The sequence below is a fragment of the Lethenteron reissneri genome, chromosome 14 (assembly GCF_015708825.2).
Source record: "Lethenteron reissneri isolate LAM-NWPU_2019-01 chromosome 14, ASM1570882v1, whole genome shotgun sequence".
Classification (NCBI taxonomy): Eukaryota; Metazoa; Chordata; class Hyperoartia; order Petromyzontiformes; family Petromyzontidae; genus Lethenteron; species Lethenteron reissneri.
The window spans coordinates 9,540,365-9,560,690 of NC_083792.1; the positions used below are offsets into that span (position 1 = coordinate 9,540,365).

The 20,326-nt window shown below is 47.6% G+C and overlaps 1 protein-coding gene across 2 annotated transcripts in view; it reads left to right on the forward strand.

Moving 5' to 3' along the window:
* The window catches only part of POMT2 (protein O-mannosyltransferase 2), a 45,008-nt gene extending 39,587 nt beyond the window's left edge, over positions 1–5,421 (forward strand). For both annotated transcript variants that reach the window (XM_061551491.1, XM_061551492.1), the window contains exon 21: positions 1,585–5,421. In XM_061551491.1, coding sequence (XP_061407475.1) covers positions 1,585–1,690 — 106 coding nt within the window. In that variant the 3' untranslated portion in view covers positions 1,691–5,421. The remainder of the gene's footprint in view (positions 1–1,584) is intronic.
* Positions 5,422–20,326: the final 14,905 nt, after the last annotated feature.

A 20,326-nucleotide genomic window follows, 5' to 3' on the forward strand; every position in this document is an offset into this window, starting at 1 on the left:
AGATGTTTTTGTGCAAAGTATCACGTATCACTTTAATAGATAACAGCTATTTATTTGATAATTTATTTATGGAGATAAAACATTTCAAGTAAATTAAACTGCCAGCAATAATCGTGATATGACAGTATTCTTATAAATGGAGGATCCCCTGACCCTGATGCCTCTTGTATATTTGGAGTTTGCATGTCCTCCCCGTGGTTGCGTGGATTCTTCTTCGGGTCTTTCGGTTTTTCCCTCCACATTTAAAAACATGCCTTCTGAGCATTTGGCTGCTTAGAAATTTCCACGTGATAAGCCACTTTGCCGAGCTGTCATTTGTGGCCAGGTTGCTTCTAAAATATGAGCTCAGTGGGCCTTACCTGGTAAAAATTGAGTGCAACAAGGGGTAGGATTTTTTGGAAGCAAGTTAGATTATTTTTTTGTTTTGTTCCAAAAATGTATTGTTAATCTCTAGTCGATACGTGGCAGGAGTATAACAATGAATTCTCCCAGAGTTGTGAAGAATTGTTAACGATCAGGGTAACGATTCGAATTCATAACTGATAGTGTCCATAACCTTTGTAGTAAATGTAGTGACCTCTTATTTCCTGCAAAAATAGTTTATACATAAAAATAGTTTATTTTATGTACGATTATCGTGGATTTTACATCGTACGATATACCGTAGCGAACCGCAGTGGTCGCCATGTTGCCGCAAAACCATGTGCTTCTGCACGCGCCTCGACCGCCCGCTCACCTGCTGCCCGCTCACCTGCCCGCTCACCTGCCCGCTCACCTGTCCGCTCAACTGTCCGCTCACCTGTTCGCTCACCTGCCCGCTCACCTGTTTGCTCACCTGTCCGCTCACCTGTTTGCTCACCTGTCCGCTCACCTGTCCGCTCACCTGTAAGATCACCTGCCCGCTCACCTGCCCGCTCACCTGCCCGCTCACCTGTCCGCTCACCTGACCGCTCACCTGTAAGATCACCTGTCCGCTCACCTGCCCGCTCACCTGTAAGATCACCTGTCCGCTCACCTGGCCACTTAGCTCCGACTCCTGGCTTCTCTCCAGCAGGGCGGTCGGCCAGCGTGGCGAGAGCGTTTAGCGGGGGACGTTCAGAAACGCCGTCGGGGTGAAATTGGTCGTACACCGAGGCCAATCGATGCGGTGTTTTCTGCCAACCGACGCATGCCTCGTGTGCGTTTTATACGTTGGGGAATTAAGTTTGTCCATTGTATTTTAAGTGCGGTAAGTGTTAGCGATTTTCTTTCCTTTGTTCATTTCCCCACATTAATTGAGCAGCATTGGTCCTTTAAGTGGCTCATTATAACTGACCTCGCCTGACAGTTGTTGTGAATGGTGATGGGTTTGTTTTCATCAAAGGCAGTGGAGCGCAGCAGGGATTTAATTACTCTGCTACTTTGTGTTACTGAAGGTGCTATGGAAGGTGTTACTTAGGGTGGCATTATGCCTTATTGACATTGCAGTGCTCAATGTCCTTCCAGAATGTGCCTGCTGGCTCCAGGATGGTGAAAAACTCACTCAAATGCGATGAAATGTGCATTCATGTTTTCTAATGTACGTGTATATATTTGCTTCTGCAGTTTTTACCTCTTCCACCCACTTTCGTACGGGATGACGGGGCCTTACTCAACGGATCCCAGCAGCGATATGGCCGGCCTGCGATGGATGGATGCGTGGGAATTTTAACCTCTCAACCTTTGGCTCTGCCAGACAACTGGAGGTGGTTGGACTGCGGCTGTTACTCTGACTGACACTGCAAAATATTGGAGATGTCGACTACTGATTAGAACCAAGATGATTTTTTACCACGCAGTGCCAGTCATGGGGCCTGTTCGACCGGTCGTTGTGGATGAGGGAAGAGTGGGGAGGGTGGGTTGGTGCTGATTGGTGGCCAGGGTCGGTTTGAATATGTATGTATGAATGGTGAACTTCTTTCACATAGCCAACCGTGCTAATCGGAGGTGCGGTGGCTGGGAATCAAACTCAGGTATTCCGGGTTCATAGTGTTAGTGCACTAACCGCCGCAACATTGCTTCATCCGAGAAATTGAGCTGTTTTGGATGACATTTTGGTTTTAATGGAGTAGCGTGCAATCACTTGTGTCACTTGGGTTTGTTTATTCTTAAAAGCAACAAAAAAACCCTCAAAAGTATTAAAACCATTTCTGCAAAAGTGCCATCATCTATGGTGGTTTATCAAGCACCACTCTACACGTGGCTCAACACAGGGCGGCACGCGTTTATCGGAATTGTAGAGCAGTTCGGAGAAGAACTGCGCTTGAAATCGGGCGAGCGCAACCGTCGTCCTGATTCGCCGCCCGTAATGTCGTAAAGAAACGAAACGTGATGGGAATGAAAGTCGTAAGAGATCGCGAGGGAAAAAAAAAACAACAAAAGCCTACGTTACGTTGCACACCAAGAAAGCAATTTGTCGGCGTTTTGGACAACTGCATTTGCTTTAAAAAGAGCAAAGCATTCTTCATTAGCCATGTCTGTCTCCAAGGTTATCTTTTATTAGCTTGTGAAGCGGGGCATTCATCCTCGTGTTGACTGCATGGCTCACCCCGTGCATTTAACGAGTAGCTTAATGAATGGACGACGCCCCGCGCAATTCGCGGCCGCAATTTTCTGCGCGTCGTCGGCACGCTCAGAAGACGGCCCTCTGCGACATGCGCATTTACCTGATCGGCGCTCGATTACCGTAGCGCAAGCTTCGGTCTAGCCCAGGACTCCCCGACACGTTTCCAATTGGTGTTGAATCGGCGGGGCGTGTTTGTCACGTCGCGAGCAATTTGGTAAATTTGGTTGAGCTGTCAGAAGGTGGAACGTGGCGTGCGACAATCCCCACCCCCCTCCCCCAGACTTTTTATTTTATTTTTTTGCATCCAAACTGCTAAAGGCCTTGAGGCTTTGTGTCGTGCGTTGCGTATGGAGCCAGAGACTGAGTTGCGATGGCTTGCGTTATGTTTCGTGCGCGAGAGGATGACAATTCACGTGTCTTCTGCCGTTGCGCTAGAGTCGTGACTTTAATGAAACGTTGATCGACGATTATCGATTCTCAAGCTGACGATACATGTCTCGATTCGTGCAAGAATTGATGTTTTAGATTTGTAAATGTTGTGCGTAATGGGCTTCCCCGTCATGCCTTCTGACATTGGTAGAGTTTCCAGCTCTGAGTTACACAAAACCAGGGGACACATCATGGGAAGAAGAAAATCTCGATGCCAGAATATGGGAGAACTGTATGTGCATGAATTGCCTTGAGTCGTTATCCTGCAACTGATAAAAAAAAGAAGACAAGCCTAGGAAAACCAAGACGGGTCGGCAATACTAGGCATGCGTGACCACTACATTAATTGCAATCACACCCCTATAAACACAACCCTGTTCTCCTTACGTGACAAACCTTACTAAATTGGCTGTCTCTGGTGGTGGCGGGTTTAACAACATTTATATTTATGCGATCTAACCCAAAAAAAAACTATATCATGTATGACATTGGTCGACGGAAGCCTACCTGTTAATATCACAACCCTAGCATTGCGACAAACACTGGAGCTACATCGTGCCCATATTTGCGCGTTTGTAACATTTCCCGCAGAAGTAGTCGCAGTTTCAGCGTGTGCGCAGATCGAAGGATGACAATGATGATGAGCACGGCCGTTTTATTTTTTCAGCCCACGACACCGCTCTCCAGAGACGCAACAGCAGCGTCTGTGTGGGTGTGTGAATACTCTTGCCAACTTTTGTTCGGCCGGATAGAAGGGGGCTAAACAGATGCGGCTCGGGCTAGAGAAGAGATGGAGTGATGTGGTACAAAAGGATGTGGAGCTGAGTGGACTTGCTGATGATGACTGGTTACCAGCCGATGTCAAGGTCGACCTATGTGGAGGAGGCTCGTGAAGGATGCTACTGGGTAGTTGTAGGCAGTCGCCCTACAGCAACAACGGAGGGCAGAGGAGCGACACTCACAACAACAAGCAGAGCGCCGGGTGGCTAAAACACAGCAAGTTGGCACAATAGGGGGCACAGGTGGTGCATCGGCCAGTCATTTCAGTCAGTCGACCCATGGCACCTGGGTCTGTCCCGTGACCTCCTGCCAGCGGGCGTTGGACACTTAATGTGGCCTTAAAGTGCACTTAGCCTGGACACGTCACCACCACTCAGTGGCGAATGACGGTTGTTGCTGTTGTTGCTGTTGTTGAACACGCTGGATCACTGAGCCTGCTCCCCACGGGGCCCTCCCTGTGTGCCACCTTCCAAGTTGTTCGTCCTTGACGACCCCCCCCCCCCCCCCCATCGGCTCTGTCTGTACAGCGCCCGCAAAGAAGTCCCGAGGCAACGGAGTCCTCCTCCACGGGTTTCCACGCGTGCAGGTGGATTAATTTAGAAATTGCGAGGCGCTCTTGAGTCATCGTTGGCGCTTTCTCCAGGAGACTGGTGCTCGCAGCAAATTGGCAGCTTTGCAGGAAACTGGTTTGGTGAAATCCTCCACTGGTGCAGCATCTCCATCGACACGACCAGCGCACACGGAACTTGTGCTCCGCTGATCACTCCTATTCTTGCACGTGACAATATTGTTCAGGAATTAAATGGCCAATGTCAAGGTCGGCTGTCCACGAGAGGGCTTTCGGGGTTAGAGTTCGTGTCGTTTTGCTACTGCTTTGTTGAAGGAGCACAGACTTACGGCGGTTTATTTTTTTACGTGGTTCACAAATAGTCCACAATGGCACGTGTTATCACCTGAGACTGAAAGAGCCGAGGTGGGACTATGTTAACTCCTCCAACTCACGTTGCCGATTGGAACATTGCAGCGTTTTATCATTGACGAATGCTCACCACCACCAGCGGCTTGTCTTATTTGATCGCCGCGTCAAACGGTGACGTTTTCAACGTCACGATAAGCGAGGAGTCGATGGGAGAGCTTGCTGCTGGACTTGCCTGTCAGTTGAAATAGACGCGTGCTCTCGAACTCTTATTGAACCGTGCATCGTCTCGAGGTATATTATCGGGGATGTGAGGATTAACGGCGCTGGCAACTCGATGACTTGTTACAATTTCAGGGAAGAATAGACGCTTCAAATGCGTGCTGAAAACTGCAGCCACTATTGTCTGCAGGGTATGTGTGACCCGTTGCACCGTATATGATTCATGCTGAAACTGAATTCAATGCTTGTTTATTGCCAACTTAAGAATCGATATTAATAGGTGAATTGATGCGTCGTGATTACACCGCTTGTAATTACTGTTTACGTGCAGTCTTGAGCCTGTTCTACAACTGAAATATTGATTTGCGGGGAAGAAGGGAACGGTTATGGGATTGTAGACGGTATTTATTTCCTTTTTGGTTTGAAATAGTAAAACGTGGACGAAACAAAGTTCTTGTGAAACTCTTTTTTCTGTAAATAAACATTTAAAACGTGGAATGGCTTGCTACCGATAGCCGAGTCGAGTCGAAGTCTTTCTCAAATGAACATTGAGGGGGGCCGTGCTTCGGTCTAAACAGCCCTCAACCCGTGGTGGAAATTCCACGTTCCTGTGCTGGGAGCGAATCTATCCGTAGGGAAATCACTTGTGGACGTCCCCCACAATGTTGGTTACTCATTGTATCAGCCCCACAGAGACGTGATGATGATGCTGAAGTCAACCACCAAAGGGTTTAGACTTTATGATTGCGAGCCGCTCGCAATCCCATACATGGCTGTCCCACACATCATCATCATCCATTGTGGGAAGGCTCTTCCCATAGGGCCCTGCCCAAACTGGAATAACGCTACCGGTAATGGATATCTATTGTAATTTATATGACTACATTACCCCCCCCCCCCCCCCACTCTGGCCTTCGCACCTAATTGGCTCACAAGTGACGACATCACACGAATCCCATTAATTATTTAAGACCGAAACAAGAGGAGCATTTCCACCACAACTCTGGCTGTCGCCTGATGATGCTGGTTGTAATTACTGGCGAAACGTCGTACTCGAATTGTAAATGTTGGTTGGTTTTGTCTCCCACACCACGGGTGTGCTGTACTAGCCACGAATTGGCACTTTTTATTTACGTGACAAACCTTACTCAGTGTCTGTGTAGGGTGGTGGCGGTTTGAACGACACATCTATATTTACGCGATCTAACCCAAAAAAACCTCTTGGATAATATTGGTGGCCAAAGCCTACGTGTTAAACTGTGAATCTTTATAAATGTAATTTCACGAGTTTACAATTGAGAAAAAATTATAATTATATGCACCCCGCGATTCCAAATGAGGGACAAAGCGAACCACTGCACCCCCCCCCGCTCCCCCAAATATAGAAGTCAAACTCCACCTATGCATCCATGGTCAATCCACTGCTCAATTAAAGCATTCCCAATGAATACGAAGGGATTCCTTCCCAACCCCTCCCCCCTCTTTGTGAACCTCAACACAAAACGAGAAGAAAAAGAAACGATAAAAGTTAACCGAAGAACGCGAAGTGATTGAAGACGTCGCGTTTCTACATTTCACGAGAGGCGTTGATACAAAACAAGTATAACCCGTAAAAACAAAGTTTTTAACTATAAATCCTTTATATGCGTGGCGGCTAGAGTCCTCTCGTCCTCTGGCTTGAGATGGCTGCCACCTATGGGTCAGATGATTGCATTGCACCATTAAGCAATTGGTAATTAAATATTTTTTTTTTTCCCTAAACAGTGTAAAATTTTGGAAAAATTTTTTCACGAACATTAATTGTCTCGCACAACGAGTCTGTGTGGAAAATGTTGGCTCGATTGGATCACGGGAAGTGGGTTAAAAAACGACCGAAAGATTTGCACGGTCCTAAGCAAGTGTAGGGCTGTTATAAAGGGGCTGTTTGTACATAGGAGCAAACGGCGAACAAACACAGTGGGCGGAGCTCCGGGAGTAAACGGGGGGGGGGTGCCCGCAACGACGTCCGCATCGGGCTGCCCGGCGGTTGTGATCCGGGAGGGGGTATAAAAGGGGATGACAGAGAGAGCTCGGGGCTCAGTATTAGAACGAAGAAGGGAAGACTGAAGACCCGGGTAGCTAGAGCCCTGGACTCCCCTGAGACGCCGCCCTTGTCAGGGCCGCGCAGGACCGAGCCAGCGGCGTGGTCCCGTGAACCAGTCAGCACTCTGGGACTCCGGGTACCGTAGCCCGACTCACCAGTGTCGGGCCAGACAGCCTCCCCTAGCCCGTTAGTGGAGGACTCGGGGGTAGGTCAGGGATAGCTAGGTGTGTATCCCCAGTTATACGGGTGAGGGGGCCGATACCCCCTCCAGTGCTGTCCTGTCGTGACGACTTGTAAAATAAATACACGTGCCTCAACCTCGGTGTCAAGCGTCCTCACCGGTACTTCACAAGCAAGCAAGTAAACTTAATATAAAGGATTTAAATAAGTATAACCCGTAAAAACAAAGTTTTTCACTATAAATCCTTTATATGCGTGGCGGCTAGAGTCCTCTCGTCCTCTGGCTTGAGATGGCTGCCACCTATGGGTCAGATGATTGGCTGCCAGTATTAAGCAATTGGTAATTAAATATTTAATTTGTTTTCCCTAAACAGTGTAAAATTTTGGAAACATTTTTTCACGAACATTAATTGTCTCGCACAACGAGTCTGTGTGCAAAATGTCAGCTCGATTGGATCACGGGAAGTGGGTTAAAAAACGACCGAAAGATTTGCACGGTCCTAAGCAAGCAAGCAAGCGAACTTAACATAAAGGATTTAAAAACATGTTTGTTTTGTATCAATGCCACACGTTGCTTTATCGGCCGCCGTATTTCTGTTGACGACGGCGGCGACGACGACGATGATGAACAAGCGACTCGATATTGAGTTGAGCCGCCGCACTCCGCTGGGCTGTACGAACGTGCGACGTGGCGATCGTCGCCTGCACGCTGTGACACGCACGTGGCCGGCCTGGAGAGAAGCAGACAAACTTGCCAGACTCGCTTTTGCTTCAGCAAGCGTTCGTTCATCCATGCTGCTCGTCTGCCCCACTGCATTCGGAATCACTGCGTAAACTCTTACCCACCACCCACCCCGCTTTGTATTTTACAAAGCTACAGAGATCGCTGCCAGATATTGGGGTTTTTCGCTTTTTGCCCCAGTAGCTTTACCATCCGCCTGTGTGAGAAATTTATAATAATTGTCATGATTGGAAGAGTTTAATCGCTGGCACGTTTCGAGGATCGGGGGCTAAACGAAATCGGGAGGATACACAAGCAACACACCAGAACGATGGCCTCAATCCAAAACAAAACAAGCCGAGGCTAGGAGGCAGCAGCTATTGACTCCGCGCACGAAGTAACGTGCACCACGAGCCAGGTCGCGTTTTGTTTAAAAACGCGCCCGTAGTTGGGCGAATTTTGGCGAACTTTCCACTTGGGGTGACGTCTCTGAGATTTGGAGAGTGGGGGGTGCGCTCTGGGCGTTGACTGTCGCCCCCACGACACATCACCCACGCACAGCGGGGTTGGCATTGGCACCGCGGTGGAGACAATGAAGGTAACTGCAGCAGGTGGAGAATGCGCCGAAGGATTATTTCTGGGAACCAACGGGCGTGGAGGTGAGTTCAGCCATGGTGAATGTAAATGCGCACGACCCCCCCTCCCCCCACCAATATAATTATTTGAAACTTAATATTTAAAGAGATTGGTTCATTTAAAATATTAATTAATATGGAAATGATTTTTTCTACGACTCAATTGGTGGTCACAAGACATCTGGACCACGCTGTACAGGACGTATTGTTGAAGTTTACGTAAAACTGCTGAAACGAAGTGGGGGGGGGGGGGGGGGGTACAAGTTGAAATTGAAGTTGTTGGTATTTTGCCACTTGTTGCCAAACGAAGGTTTTCGCGACCGTGCCGTGAACACGGCTCTCCCCGACTGCGCCTTCGCGTCGTTCCACGTTGTCCGACGTTTCGCTCCACGAAACGCTTACGGTGCATACACGCACGCGCTGGGAACTCGTTCACATTGGGGAGCGACGTGACTCAATGCGGTCTTTGTAGGTAACTGAGCGTGTATGGCTATTTAAAAATTGGCCTTCAGAAATTTGTACAAAAAAAAGTATCTTTATCAGGCCCGATGGTGCAGTCTCCCAACTCCTTCAATCCACTCGATCTCTCGGGCTTCTCCATGTGCTATGAATACGGGCCATTGCCCGAAACGTCGCCGATTATTATATTCATTCTTTTCAGGACCCACACACTCGTTGGTGTTGACGAGTGTGCTGATTTGTGTTGTTAATCGGGCCTGTGCATTACTGCCAAAGCAGCAGCAGCAGCGTCAGCATCGTTTTGTCTTTATCGTGACGAATATTTGTATTCAATGAAAGGGGCTTAGCGATAATATCAATGGCTTATGAATTTAACCATCAAACAAAGACGGTGGTCACTGCATCGCGCGGCGCTTTCAGATGCGCTTCGGCGGCTGTCTGGAACGCTCTCTTCTTTCCGATATTACGAAGCTCCCTGGAGCTGTGGGCTTTCAAATAATCGAGATTGAAAAACTCATTTCTTGAGAACTGCTTTATTGTGTTTAGTTAGTTGTCCTTCACTCGCGAAAGAAGTTCGACGTACGGTATATTTAACGACAAAAGCGGGGGGGAGGTGTGGGTGGTGTTTCTCCACGAATTATCCGCAGGCTCCATCCATAGATTTGAGGCATTACTCATTTTCTTGGTTCTTTCGGTAAAGTCACGTAGAAGGGAAATATTAAAATAAAAAGATAAAACATAATAAAATAATTCTCACTATTATTTTGTAATGTTTTATTTTTATTATTTTATTATTTCCCTTCTACGTGACTTTACCGAAAGAACCAAGAAGATGAATCCCTGCAGTCACGAAAGCTTTAAATCAGCATTACTCGTTATTCAGCCGGCAGAGGGCGCGATGCGCTATGGGGGCTCAGTGTGGGAGCGTTGGTTACATTTAGTTTTTTAATTACGATTTGTTTAGAATACGAATGAATTGTAATCTTCACCAGAGTTTGTATACCGTGGCCTTATTCTACGCGTTTATTTTGATGTCTGGCAATGCGGATTTAACTTTTGAAGCCCAAGTCAAATGCATGGGTGTGGAGATAAAAAAAACCAAACATACTACAAAAACGTGTTGCGTTAAATCTGAACGTGTGTGCCTCAACTTTTAGCAATTAAGCACACATACAGTGTATGTTCTGGACAAAGCAATGGATTGAATTGGGATTTTTTTTTGTAAACATGGATAATGTATTTAGCGAATTCGTTACACTGTAATTTTAAAATATTTTTTTTTATTAGCCACCCATCCATCCAAACGGCTGTATTTGTGTCAACCGCAAATTGTTAATGATATTTGCCACGTGTTTGTGGATTCGAGAGAAAAAAAACATTTATACCTTTTTTAATTGTTTTAGATCTTTATTATCCACTTGCATGAACAGGATATCTCAAACTTATCCTCCTAGCACGTTTACCAATCCTCTCGGTTCAAATACAAATTAATCTGTTGCTCCATCTGCCACGGCGGTCGTTTATTCCTTTGGCTACCACTGCACCTCGATTAGCACGGTTACATACGGTGCGAATGAAGTTCAACACACGTCCATGTTAGTTTCGGCCACTGGCCATCATCATCTCTTCTCACGAGTGGCCTGCCCAAACCCACATTCTGTCCTTTTCTGTACGATGTCTCTAACTTGTGCAGATACCTCATCCATGTTTTTCTCTTTCTCTCAGTGTCATTCCATTCATTCACATTCATCTCCCCACGCTTCTTTGCACATTTTGCAGTCTTTGTTCCATTTCCATTGTCAGCATCCACGTTTCTGATCCATATGTCACAGCGGCGGATATGCATTCATCAAGGACGCGCTTCTATAGGCCGACTGGTATGCCACTAATCATAATTATTTAATTGTCCTAAAAGCACTCAAGCCTGTGCTCTTCTGGGTTCTTTGTTTCGTAATTTTGATCCCGGTCTGCTTTAAATAACTCCCCGACATAGAGCTGAAGTGAATTCTGGTTGCGTCTCTTCCTCCATCAAAAACACAACTGCTAGCTGCCCGTCAGAACGACGATGGGATTTTCTCAGAAGTTTGTAGTTTATGGTTTTGTTATCTTTTGTACAAATACAATTTTTAAAATATATATGGTCTCGGTAATGCAGGACAAGTGTGTTCTTTGTGTACCTCACAAACATCATCAATTGTTTCGGCAAACTTTGTGTTTTGTGACTTTTGTATTGCCCATGTGTAGTGAACCCCACTTTGTTGCCATATTAAGTTCGTTCATCATTTCCTGTTGTTCATTTAGAATAGGATGTAGTAATGACTGTCATCGTCAACATTGTGAGGACAGTTTATATTTGTGCCGTTTGAAAGTTTATCTTTGTATGCCTTTGTTTTTCCGATCAATTTGTGAAAACATAATCATGTAGATTGAGGCCTTCTTTGCCAGTACCAAAATATAATGATATGGGTTTTCTCCCTTTTTTTCTGGCGACAAATACTGAAACTTTTTGCAAGGAATCATGTTTACATTAACCACAATACTTGCAGTCAAAATGCAAACAAAAAAACAACACTATTATAATTTATGCATTGTGCTTGAAACTGATTGGTCCACACCAGAGACAGCTTTCCTTAGAGTCTAGTCTTATACGGTGTTCACCCAGATGACGCCAAAAGGTTTGCATTTTGACTGTTAGTATTGTGGTTAATGTAAACATGATTCATTGCAAAAGGTTTCAGTTTTGTCGCCAGAAAAAAGGGGAAAACCCTATTATTATAATCATGTAGTTTGTGCTGAAATTGATTCTGGTGCAAATATGTCACCTTGTCTGAATTTCCTTCTAATAATGCATGTTTGGTATTTTCTTCATGCAATCCCAAGAATGTGGCTGTTCCATTATCGTAAATGGGTTTGCAACATTTTAAAATCCATAACATAGGTTTTTTGGGTTCGATCTCGTAAATATAAATGTGTCATTAAACCAGCCACCACCCGACACAGCCAATTAGTGAGGTTTGTCACGTAAATGTAGTGGATTTGATCTCCAAAACACCGGTGTGCTGTACTAGTAACGAATTGGCATGTTCTGTTTACGTGACAAACCTTACTAATTGGCTGTGTCGGGTGGTGGCTGGTTTAACGACGCATTTATATTTACGCAATCTAACCCAAGCTAACCTATATATTATGGATGATATTGACCGCAAGAGCCTGCAATGTGTTTTGAAACTGAGTATTTCTAACTCTTTGTTTTTATTCCGGGGACCTTCGGTGCTTGGCGACTGCACGGATGACCGCGTCAATTTCCACCGAGTCAAATACCATTTGTGCCCCAAACTTTTGGGAGACTTCGTACGACAAGCGAATTTGACTCGGTTGAAAGTTGATGCATTCATCCGAGCGCTTGCAAACTGTGGCAGCCCCATTCCGCACAAACTCACGTGTGCATTTGGTGCTGCCAATTTCACAACGATCCCTATCCCCCAAATTTTTGTCTGCGTCGCAAATTTTAAGATCACGTTTCTTTTCGTTGCTTTGCTCCGAAATCTGCGGCCAGCACCAGAAAAGATGACAAGTGATGATGAATATGACGATAACGATGTTGAATAATTTGGTGATGATTGTGATGATGGTTGTTGTGGAAAGTTATTGTCACTGATATTATGCTGCTGTAGCTATTGTGTTGATATTGCGTATGCTGCTGTTGAGCAATATAAAAATTTGAAATGATGCAGAAGAGGTAGCGTTTCCAGGAAAGATATTATTACACTGAGTCCTAAGAGTGATCTTGACTGCATTTATATACAGGAGGAAGCTGGAGTTCCCGGCGAAAACCCACGCATTCCAAAACATAGCAACCAAAGAACGACACAGATAGAATTAAGAATCCACAGTCGAGTGAGTTGGGATTCTGATAAAACTGGACGTGATCCACCAACGCATGCCTCCAAAGTGATGAAATCCAAGCACCATGCATACACCACGGCAGACACGCATTTAGAAGTCAGAGTTGACGTTCCAGATGCTGATAACTGCTTCATTAACCACTGTGCTCCCAACATCACACATGAACACACGTATATACACAAGTGTGCAGTTTCATACAGACACGTGCACTCATGCACACATTCACACATCCACATGTTCAAACATACATGTGAATGTGTGTATGTGTAAATACGCATGTTTATACATATATACAAAGACAAAGATCCTCCTATAGCGTTAACATACTGTTGGGACAAGTGCTGTTAGTGAGAACCTATGAAGGCTGGAACACGAGGGGGTGAGTGGTCAGCACCACGCCCGGCTACCTTTGTCTACCTAGTGGCGATGTTTACACACCGCACCAGGTACTCATTTGAGGCTGAGTCGACCTAGTGGAGGCCCAGGACAGGTTCAGATAATCGCGGCAATCGAACTCGGGTATTTGGGTTCGTAGCGCAGCGCGCTAACCGCTACACTACCTCTCCCCCATGCACGTACACGTACACACACATGGGAAGACAGTGATTTCCCATGTCGCCTCGAGGCCACTGACATTATTCAGAATGTGGTGGGTGTAGGGTATGGGGAAGGGGTGATTGGGGAGAGATCTGGCATGGACAGCACTGCACTGCAAGCCTGGCAAACCCAGTTGTATTCCCGTCCTCCCTGGACGAACAACAGCCATCACCCAGCAGTGGATTAATAGAGGGCTGTAATGACGTTACATTTATAACCAGTGGTACAAAATCCTTAGGTTGTCAGTGCGTTGACAGCTATCAAGGCGGCGTTGTATTCTGGGCATGCTGTCTTCGTTGTATTTACTTTCAACCCTTATTCCATCCACTGTATTTGATTCGGCTAATGTAGGAATTTCACAAAATCGTGAAGACAAACTCAGCATGAATCAAGCTTATGGGCAATATCTTAATTGGAATCGGCATTCTCCGAATCACGTTGATGCATTCATACGTACATAACGCACACACACACACAACTAATATCTCTCTCTATCTTAATTCGAATCGGCACACTATTAGTCACGTGACATGACAACAGGCGAACGCACACACACAAGTTATCATAATGTGAATCGTCACTCTCCAGGTTATATGAGACCCTTTTTACTAATCAAGCGTGTGCAGCACGTGATGACTTACTCTGCAGTTGAAGGTGGAGAATGGCAAGCATAAGAATAAGTCCTGGGCTGGGTTACGAGGAATGGACTTTGGGAAATCCCTGTCTTTGACAATGACAATGTTTTTTTTTCCTTTGGGTCTTTCGGTAAAGTCACGTAGATAGGTTCAAATTAATACAAATAAAATAAACAAAAAACCACGACGTTTCGATCACAACACAAGCGATCGCTTGTGTTGTGATCGAAACGTCGTACTTTACCGAAAGACCCAAATAAATGAATTCCTGCAGTCACGAAAGCTTTAAGTCTATGACAATGTTGCACATGTACGGACCGTTGTTAATCGAATTTATATATTGAATTACCAAAGTACATTTTTATAATTACCAGTGCCCTATAAAGTGGACCCTACAAACCGCGAGACATTATTTGTACGGGCATGCCGTCGTGAGCCTTTAGTCTTATTTTCAGCCCTTTGCAAGTCGACTGCTGGTTGGAGGATGGTTGTTCGACCATTCGTCACCACACGGGTCAATGTGCCTTGTTAAAAGTGGAAGAGATGGAGGACCGGGACGAGTTCAGATATTGTTACTCGCCACTGCTAATAGCCGTGGCCGGGATTTTGAACGCGGGTCATCACATTCAAAGCACATTGCCATAACCGTTGGCCCAAGTGCTCCACCTCTTAACATTGGTATTCTGTATGAAACTGATAAATGAGATGGCACGAATGATTGAGGGTGTTTATGCGTAATATTACATGCGTGCGGCCACTTGCAACGATTCATCATCATCATCATGCTTTTGCGGTGCTGTAGCGCAATTTACAGCCGGCATCATCGTGTTCACTACCATTCATGTAATCAGGTAATCTTAATGGATTCCATTATAGTGAATTTAATTAGAGTTCATTTATCAGACAATTACGATGAAATACTGTGGATTTTCTCCGATTTAAATGAGTCATTTGTAAAAAAAAAACAGGAGGGCATTTTTTATTTTTTTCCCCCTACTTTTTGCCAATATGCTGCATTCACTTGCATGCATTACATGGACCTTTACTCCCTGGCTTGCGATGTCGGCTTTCGTGCTTGTTCTCGATTGTACCGTGCATGCACACTGCACATTACGGACTAAGAGATAACCGCGAGACGGCAGGGTTTGAAAAATAACCCCAGCATTACCTCGTCGGATGCATTTTTTTCAATCCTCCAACCGGCTCGCTCAGCCGCCCTCAAAACGTTTTGACCGTGCCTCCGACACGCAATTTGCTTTCTTATACGATGCTAAAATACCAAATGCGTCGAGCCATAGCTGCTGTGCACTGCGAGTCGCAGGGCCTATTCCTCCGTTGCCACGTGGGAGGGGAAAGCGGTGATTTGGGACGCGTCGCCGGATTGTTTTTGCAATCCGCCTCAGACCGCGAGGAAAAGCTAGCAGTCAGGATTTTTAAGTTTGTCTTTTATTACGCTTGTGCTTTCACGGTGCGTTGAGAGGTGTAATTTGGATTTGTAAAGCGTGGGGGAAAAAAATCTAATTGCACGGTGTCCCTGGACCCGCCTGTAACGTAGGCGATGCAGGCGTCATCTGCGTAAATGATGCATTCCTGCTTAAAGGAATTAAAAAAGGATTACAACAACCACAACAACAACAACGAAATACATTAAATAGAGGCCTTCTGGCAATATTGATAAATTAACGTTCCCATCTTGAAAGAATTGAGGAAATTCCAGAGCGGATGCCGGTCGTGTGAATGCAACGTTTAGGTGTTTCGTTTGTTTGTTTCGCCCGTCGCACGAATGTGTAGCTGGGTCCCTCTGCGGCAGGCACCGCTCGCATTTCGTTTGCCCCACTGCGGCCCACGCAGCGCGGAGCCAGCCGCTTCGTGTTGGGCATTGTTTCGTGCCGTTATCTTTTTGAGCTCATCTCCGTCTCTTGACCCTCGGGCACGACGCTGAATTACGTCACCTGTCAATACATTTTCGCGTCGCTGTGTTTCGTGAAAGGAGGTTGGTGGGGTTTGTGGTGAAAAAGGGGGAAAGAGAAAGCCCGGTTTTGTGAAAAGACCTCCTCCTAAACGCAAAATGACAATTCTCTTCAGTCAGTCAGCGGGTCATCTTTTCTTTTTTTAAAGTCTGTCTTTTTCAATAGGCACAAATCTGGGAAACTTGTTCAAACAGGGAACCCATCCATCACCCACGGCGCACGCAAGCAAAACAAAACGACGGCAGCAAGTTGGGGGGCGGTGGTAGGAGCGGGGTGGGGGGCTGTGGTGGGGGGCCGTGGTAGGAGCGGGGTAGGGGGCGGTGGTAGGAGCTTGGTGGGGGGCTGTGGTGGGGGGCGGCGGTAGGAGCGGGGTGGGGGGGGCGGTAGGAGCGGGGTGGGGGGCCGTGGTAGGAGCGGGGTGGGGGGGCCGTGGTAGGAGCGGGGTGGGGGGCCGTGGTAGGAGCGGGGTGGGGGGCCGTGGTAGGAGCGGGGTGGGGGGCCGTGGTAGGAGCGGGGTGAGGGGCGGCGGTAGGAGCGGGGTGGGGGGCCGTGGTAGGAGCGGGGTGGGGGGCGGTGGTAGGAGCGGGGGTGGGGGCCGTGGTAGGAGCGGGGTGGGGGGTGGCGGTAGGAGCGGGGTGGGGGGTGGCGGTAGGAGCGGGGTGGGGGGCGGTGGTAGGAGCGGGGTGGGGGGCTGTGGTAGGAGCGGGGTGGGGGGCGTGGTAGGAGCGGGGTGGGGGGCCGCGGTAGGAGCGGGGTGGGGGGCCGTGGTAGAAGCGGGGTGGGGGGCCGTGGTAGGAGCGGGGTGGGGGGCCGTGGTAGGAGCGGGGTGGGGGGCGGTGGTAGGAGCGGGGTGGGGGGGCCGTGGTAGGAGCGGGGTGGGGGGGGCGGTAGGAGCGGGGTGGGGGCCGTGGTAGGAGCGGGGTGGGGGGCCGTGGTAGGAGCGGGGTGGGGGGCCGTGGTAGGAGCGGGGTGGGGGGCGGCGGTAGGAGCGGGGTGGGGGGGCGGCGGTAGGAGCGGGGTGGGGGGCGGTGGTAGGAGCGGGGTGGGGGGCCGTGGTAGGAGCGGGGTGGGGGGCCGTGGTAGGAGCGGGGTGGGGGGCCGTGGTAGGAGCAGGGTGGGGGGCCGTGGTAGGAGCGGGGTGGGGGGCCGTGGTAGGAGCGAGGTGGGGGGCGGTGGTAGGAGCGAGGTGGGGGGCGGTGGTAGGAGCGGGGTGGGGAGCGGGGTGGGGGGCGGTGATCGAGTCGAATCGTCCAGTGCCCGCGCACGTCGCTGTTGGTGGTGGGTGGTTGGGTGGTTGGTGGTTGGGTGGTGGTGGGTGGTTGGGTGGTTGGGTGGTGGGTGGTTGGGTGGTGGTTGGGTGGTTGGATGGTGGTGGGTGGTTGGGTGGTGGTGGTTGGGTGGTGGTTGGGTGGTGGTTGGGTGGTTGGGTGGTTGGGTGGTGGTGGTGGTTGGGTGGTGGTGGTTGGGTGGTTGGGTGGTGGTGGTTGGTGGTGGTGGTTGGGTGGTTGGTGGTGGTGGGTGGTTGGGTGGTGGTGGTTGGGTGGTTGGGTGGGTGGGTGGTTGGGTGGTGGTGGTTGGGTGGTGGTGGTTGGTGGTGGTGGTTGGGGGTGGTGGTGGGTGGTTGGGTGGTGGTGGTTGGGTGGTTGGATGGTGGTGGGTGGTTGGATGGTGGTGGTTGGGTGGTGTGGTGGTTGGGTGGTTGGGTGGTTGGATGGTGGTGGTGGGTGGTTGGGTGGTGGTGGTTTGGTGGTTGGATGGTGGTGGGTGATTGGATGGTGGTTGGATGGTGGTGGTTGGTTGGGTGGTGGTGGTGGGTGGTTGGATGGTGGTGGGTGGTGGTGTTAGGTGGTTGGGTGGTGGCGGCTCTTTGATGGCTTGTCAGAGTAAATAAAGCGGGCGCGTGCCCCCCCCCCCCCCCCGAGCAGCGATTGCAAAATATGTCTGCGGGGCGACAGTTCCCTGTTTTGCATCAACCTCGACGAGAGCGGGATGCTTTTCAATTCGACGTGGCCGCCAACTCTCCACAATCGCTGCAGGCTGACCGTTTCCTTAAAAGCAAAGCTTTTTAGAGAATCGGCGCACCAGCCCTTTTAAATATTTTTCTCTATACATATACGTGCCAATGTAATCCCTAATCGCCGTTATAGGCCGTTAAGGCTCCGACGAAAGCCATCTTTGTGAGGAGCGGGCATGTCCGTGGGGTCTTTTGCCGCGGAGTTGTGATGTGTCAAAATTGCTCGTCCCAAAAACAGTCTCTCCAATTTTCCAAATAGTGCTTTCTTGCAAGCCCGACTCGCAGTGCGAGTGGCGTTGTGATGCATTAAGTTTTGAAATAACTCCATAATGCACGTTTGTAGTGGGCGCGCAGATGTACGAACGAATAGAAGCGGCATGCATAATTAAAGTACCAAAGCCCGCATTACGGGTCTCACATATCAGCAGAGACTACAGTTATTTGAACCACTGCCTTGTTAAATATTAATAGTACGGCAATGGCACTTTTTTTAGCAGTTTGAAGTTGAAGCATGTATGAAGGGATGGTAAAGAAAAATAGACTAAATTAGTGTTGGGTTCTTGAAGGTAATTAAATGATAATTTCGGCCATTAGTCGGTGTATTATGTGCTGGTGAAGGTGGTGAAGATGTGAAAGCAGGCCCACATTAATTTCTCGGCGTGTGCTCTTAGGTTTAGAGAATTGACTGGTACAGACTGGAGTGGGCCTTGGTTGATGGAATTGTTTGTTTAAGTAACTGATGAACAAACTAAAAATCAGCTGCTGTTGAATATCAAGTGGAAAACTATGCAAGGGCATACATACTTTAATCGTAAGTAGTGTACGGCTGCCTCAAATGGATTTCCTCTCCCCACACTTTAAACTGGAGTTGTTGGGAGATTCGGAAAATATTTTTGGGGAAATTATATTAGTTTTTAGCGAGATTTGTGAGCACATAGGCAACACTTTGGATTGTTTAACTGTCAGTAGTAAGCTTGAACTCATTGAATGATGGATCAACACATTATTTTTTTTAAATATACGAGCACTGCCCGCGTATTTGTGTGGGATACATGACCCGAGTGGAGGATGGGGTGGGGGGAGGCGTGACGTCAGCACGCAGATGTGCTCGGTGACATCACCACCACTCACTTGCCCACCCGTGCGCCAGCCAGCAAAACTTTTTTGTCGAATTTATTTATATCCCACCTATTTTATTCCAATGGTGGTGCCATTGGCACCTTTGTCGCACGATGACATCTTCAAATAGAAACTCGATCAGCGAGCAGTGCACCACATTGCCGCATTTTTCGCACGTTGCAGAGATTAAACTATTTTTGTTTTATATTTTTACCAGGTAAGGCCCACTGAGCTACAATGCTTTTTTTGAGACGCGATCTGGCCACACATGATCGCGCAACAAAGTGTCTTATCACGTGGTAATGTAGAGCAGCCAAATACTCTAATTGACTCCAAATATGATAATTGTTTTTTTACCCTTTTATCTGGCAAAAAAACTGACACCTTTTTTTACGAGTCATGTTTGCATAGACCACAATACCTGCAGTCATAATGCAAACAAAAAACATAACTCTGATAATGTATGCACTGTCCTTGAAGTTGATTGGTCCACACCCGAGACAGCTTTCCTTAGAGCCTAGTCTCACAAAAAAAAGGTGTCAGTTTTGTTGCCAGATAAAAGGGTAAAAAACCAATTATCATATTTTTTACTGGCAAATGAGGTACCAATGGTTACTCCAAATACTTTAGATTCGTGGTTCGAATCCAGCGGCGGCCCTGGTTTTTGCTGTTGAGGTTCTAAACTAAACATACACGTCGTCTGTTCCACGGTGCATCTCCTGATTTGGCACGGTTGGCTATGTACGGTGCCAAAGAAGTTCAACATACATACAGCGGACATTAAAGATGCTACAACACCATTCGCGGAAGAAGGCCAAAACTTGTCAAAATTCGAAAAATCGCCCGCAAAATCACACAATTGGGATGATACATAGCAAAAATCGTAGTCGACTGCGAAAACTTGACAGGATCCTCCAGAAAAAGAGTCATGAGATTGTTATATGGTGTCAAATAACAGTTTCTAAAGCCACTTTAATAAGCTTCTTTATCGAAACCGGGAAATGTATTTTTTAAGCACTGAAAATATTATTCATATCATGTCAATCCAACATACTGTATATGAGATTTCTCGGAGC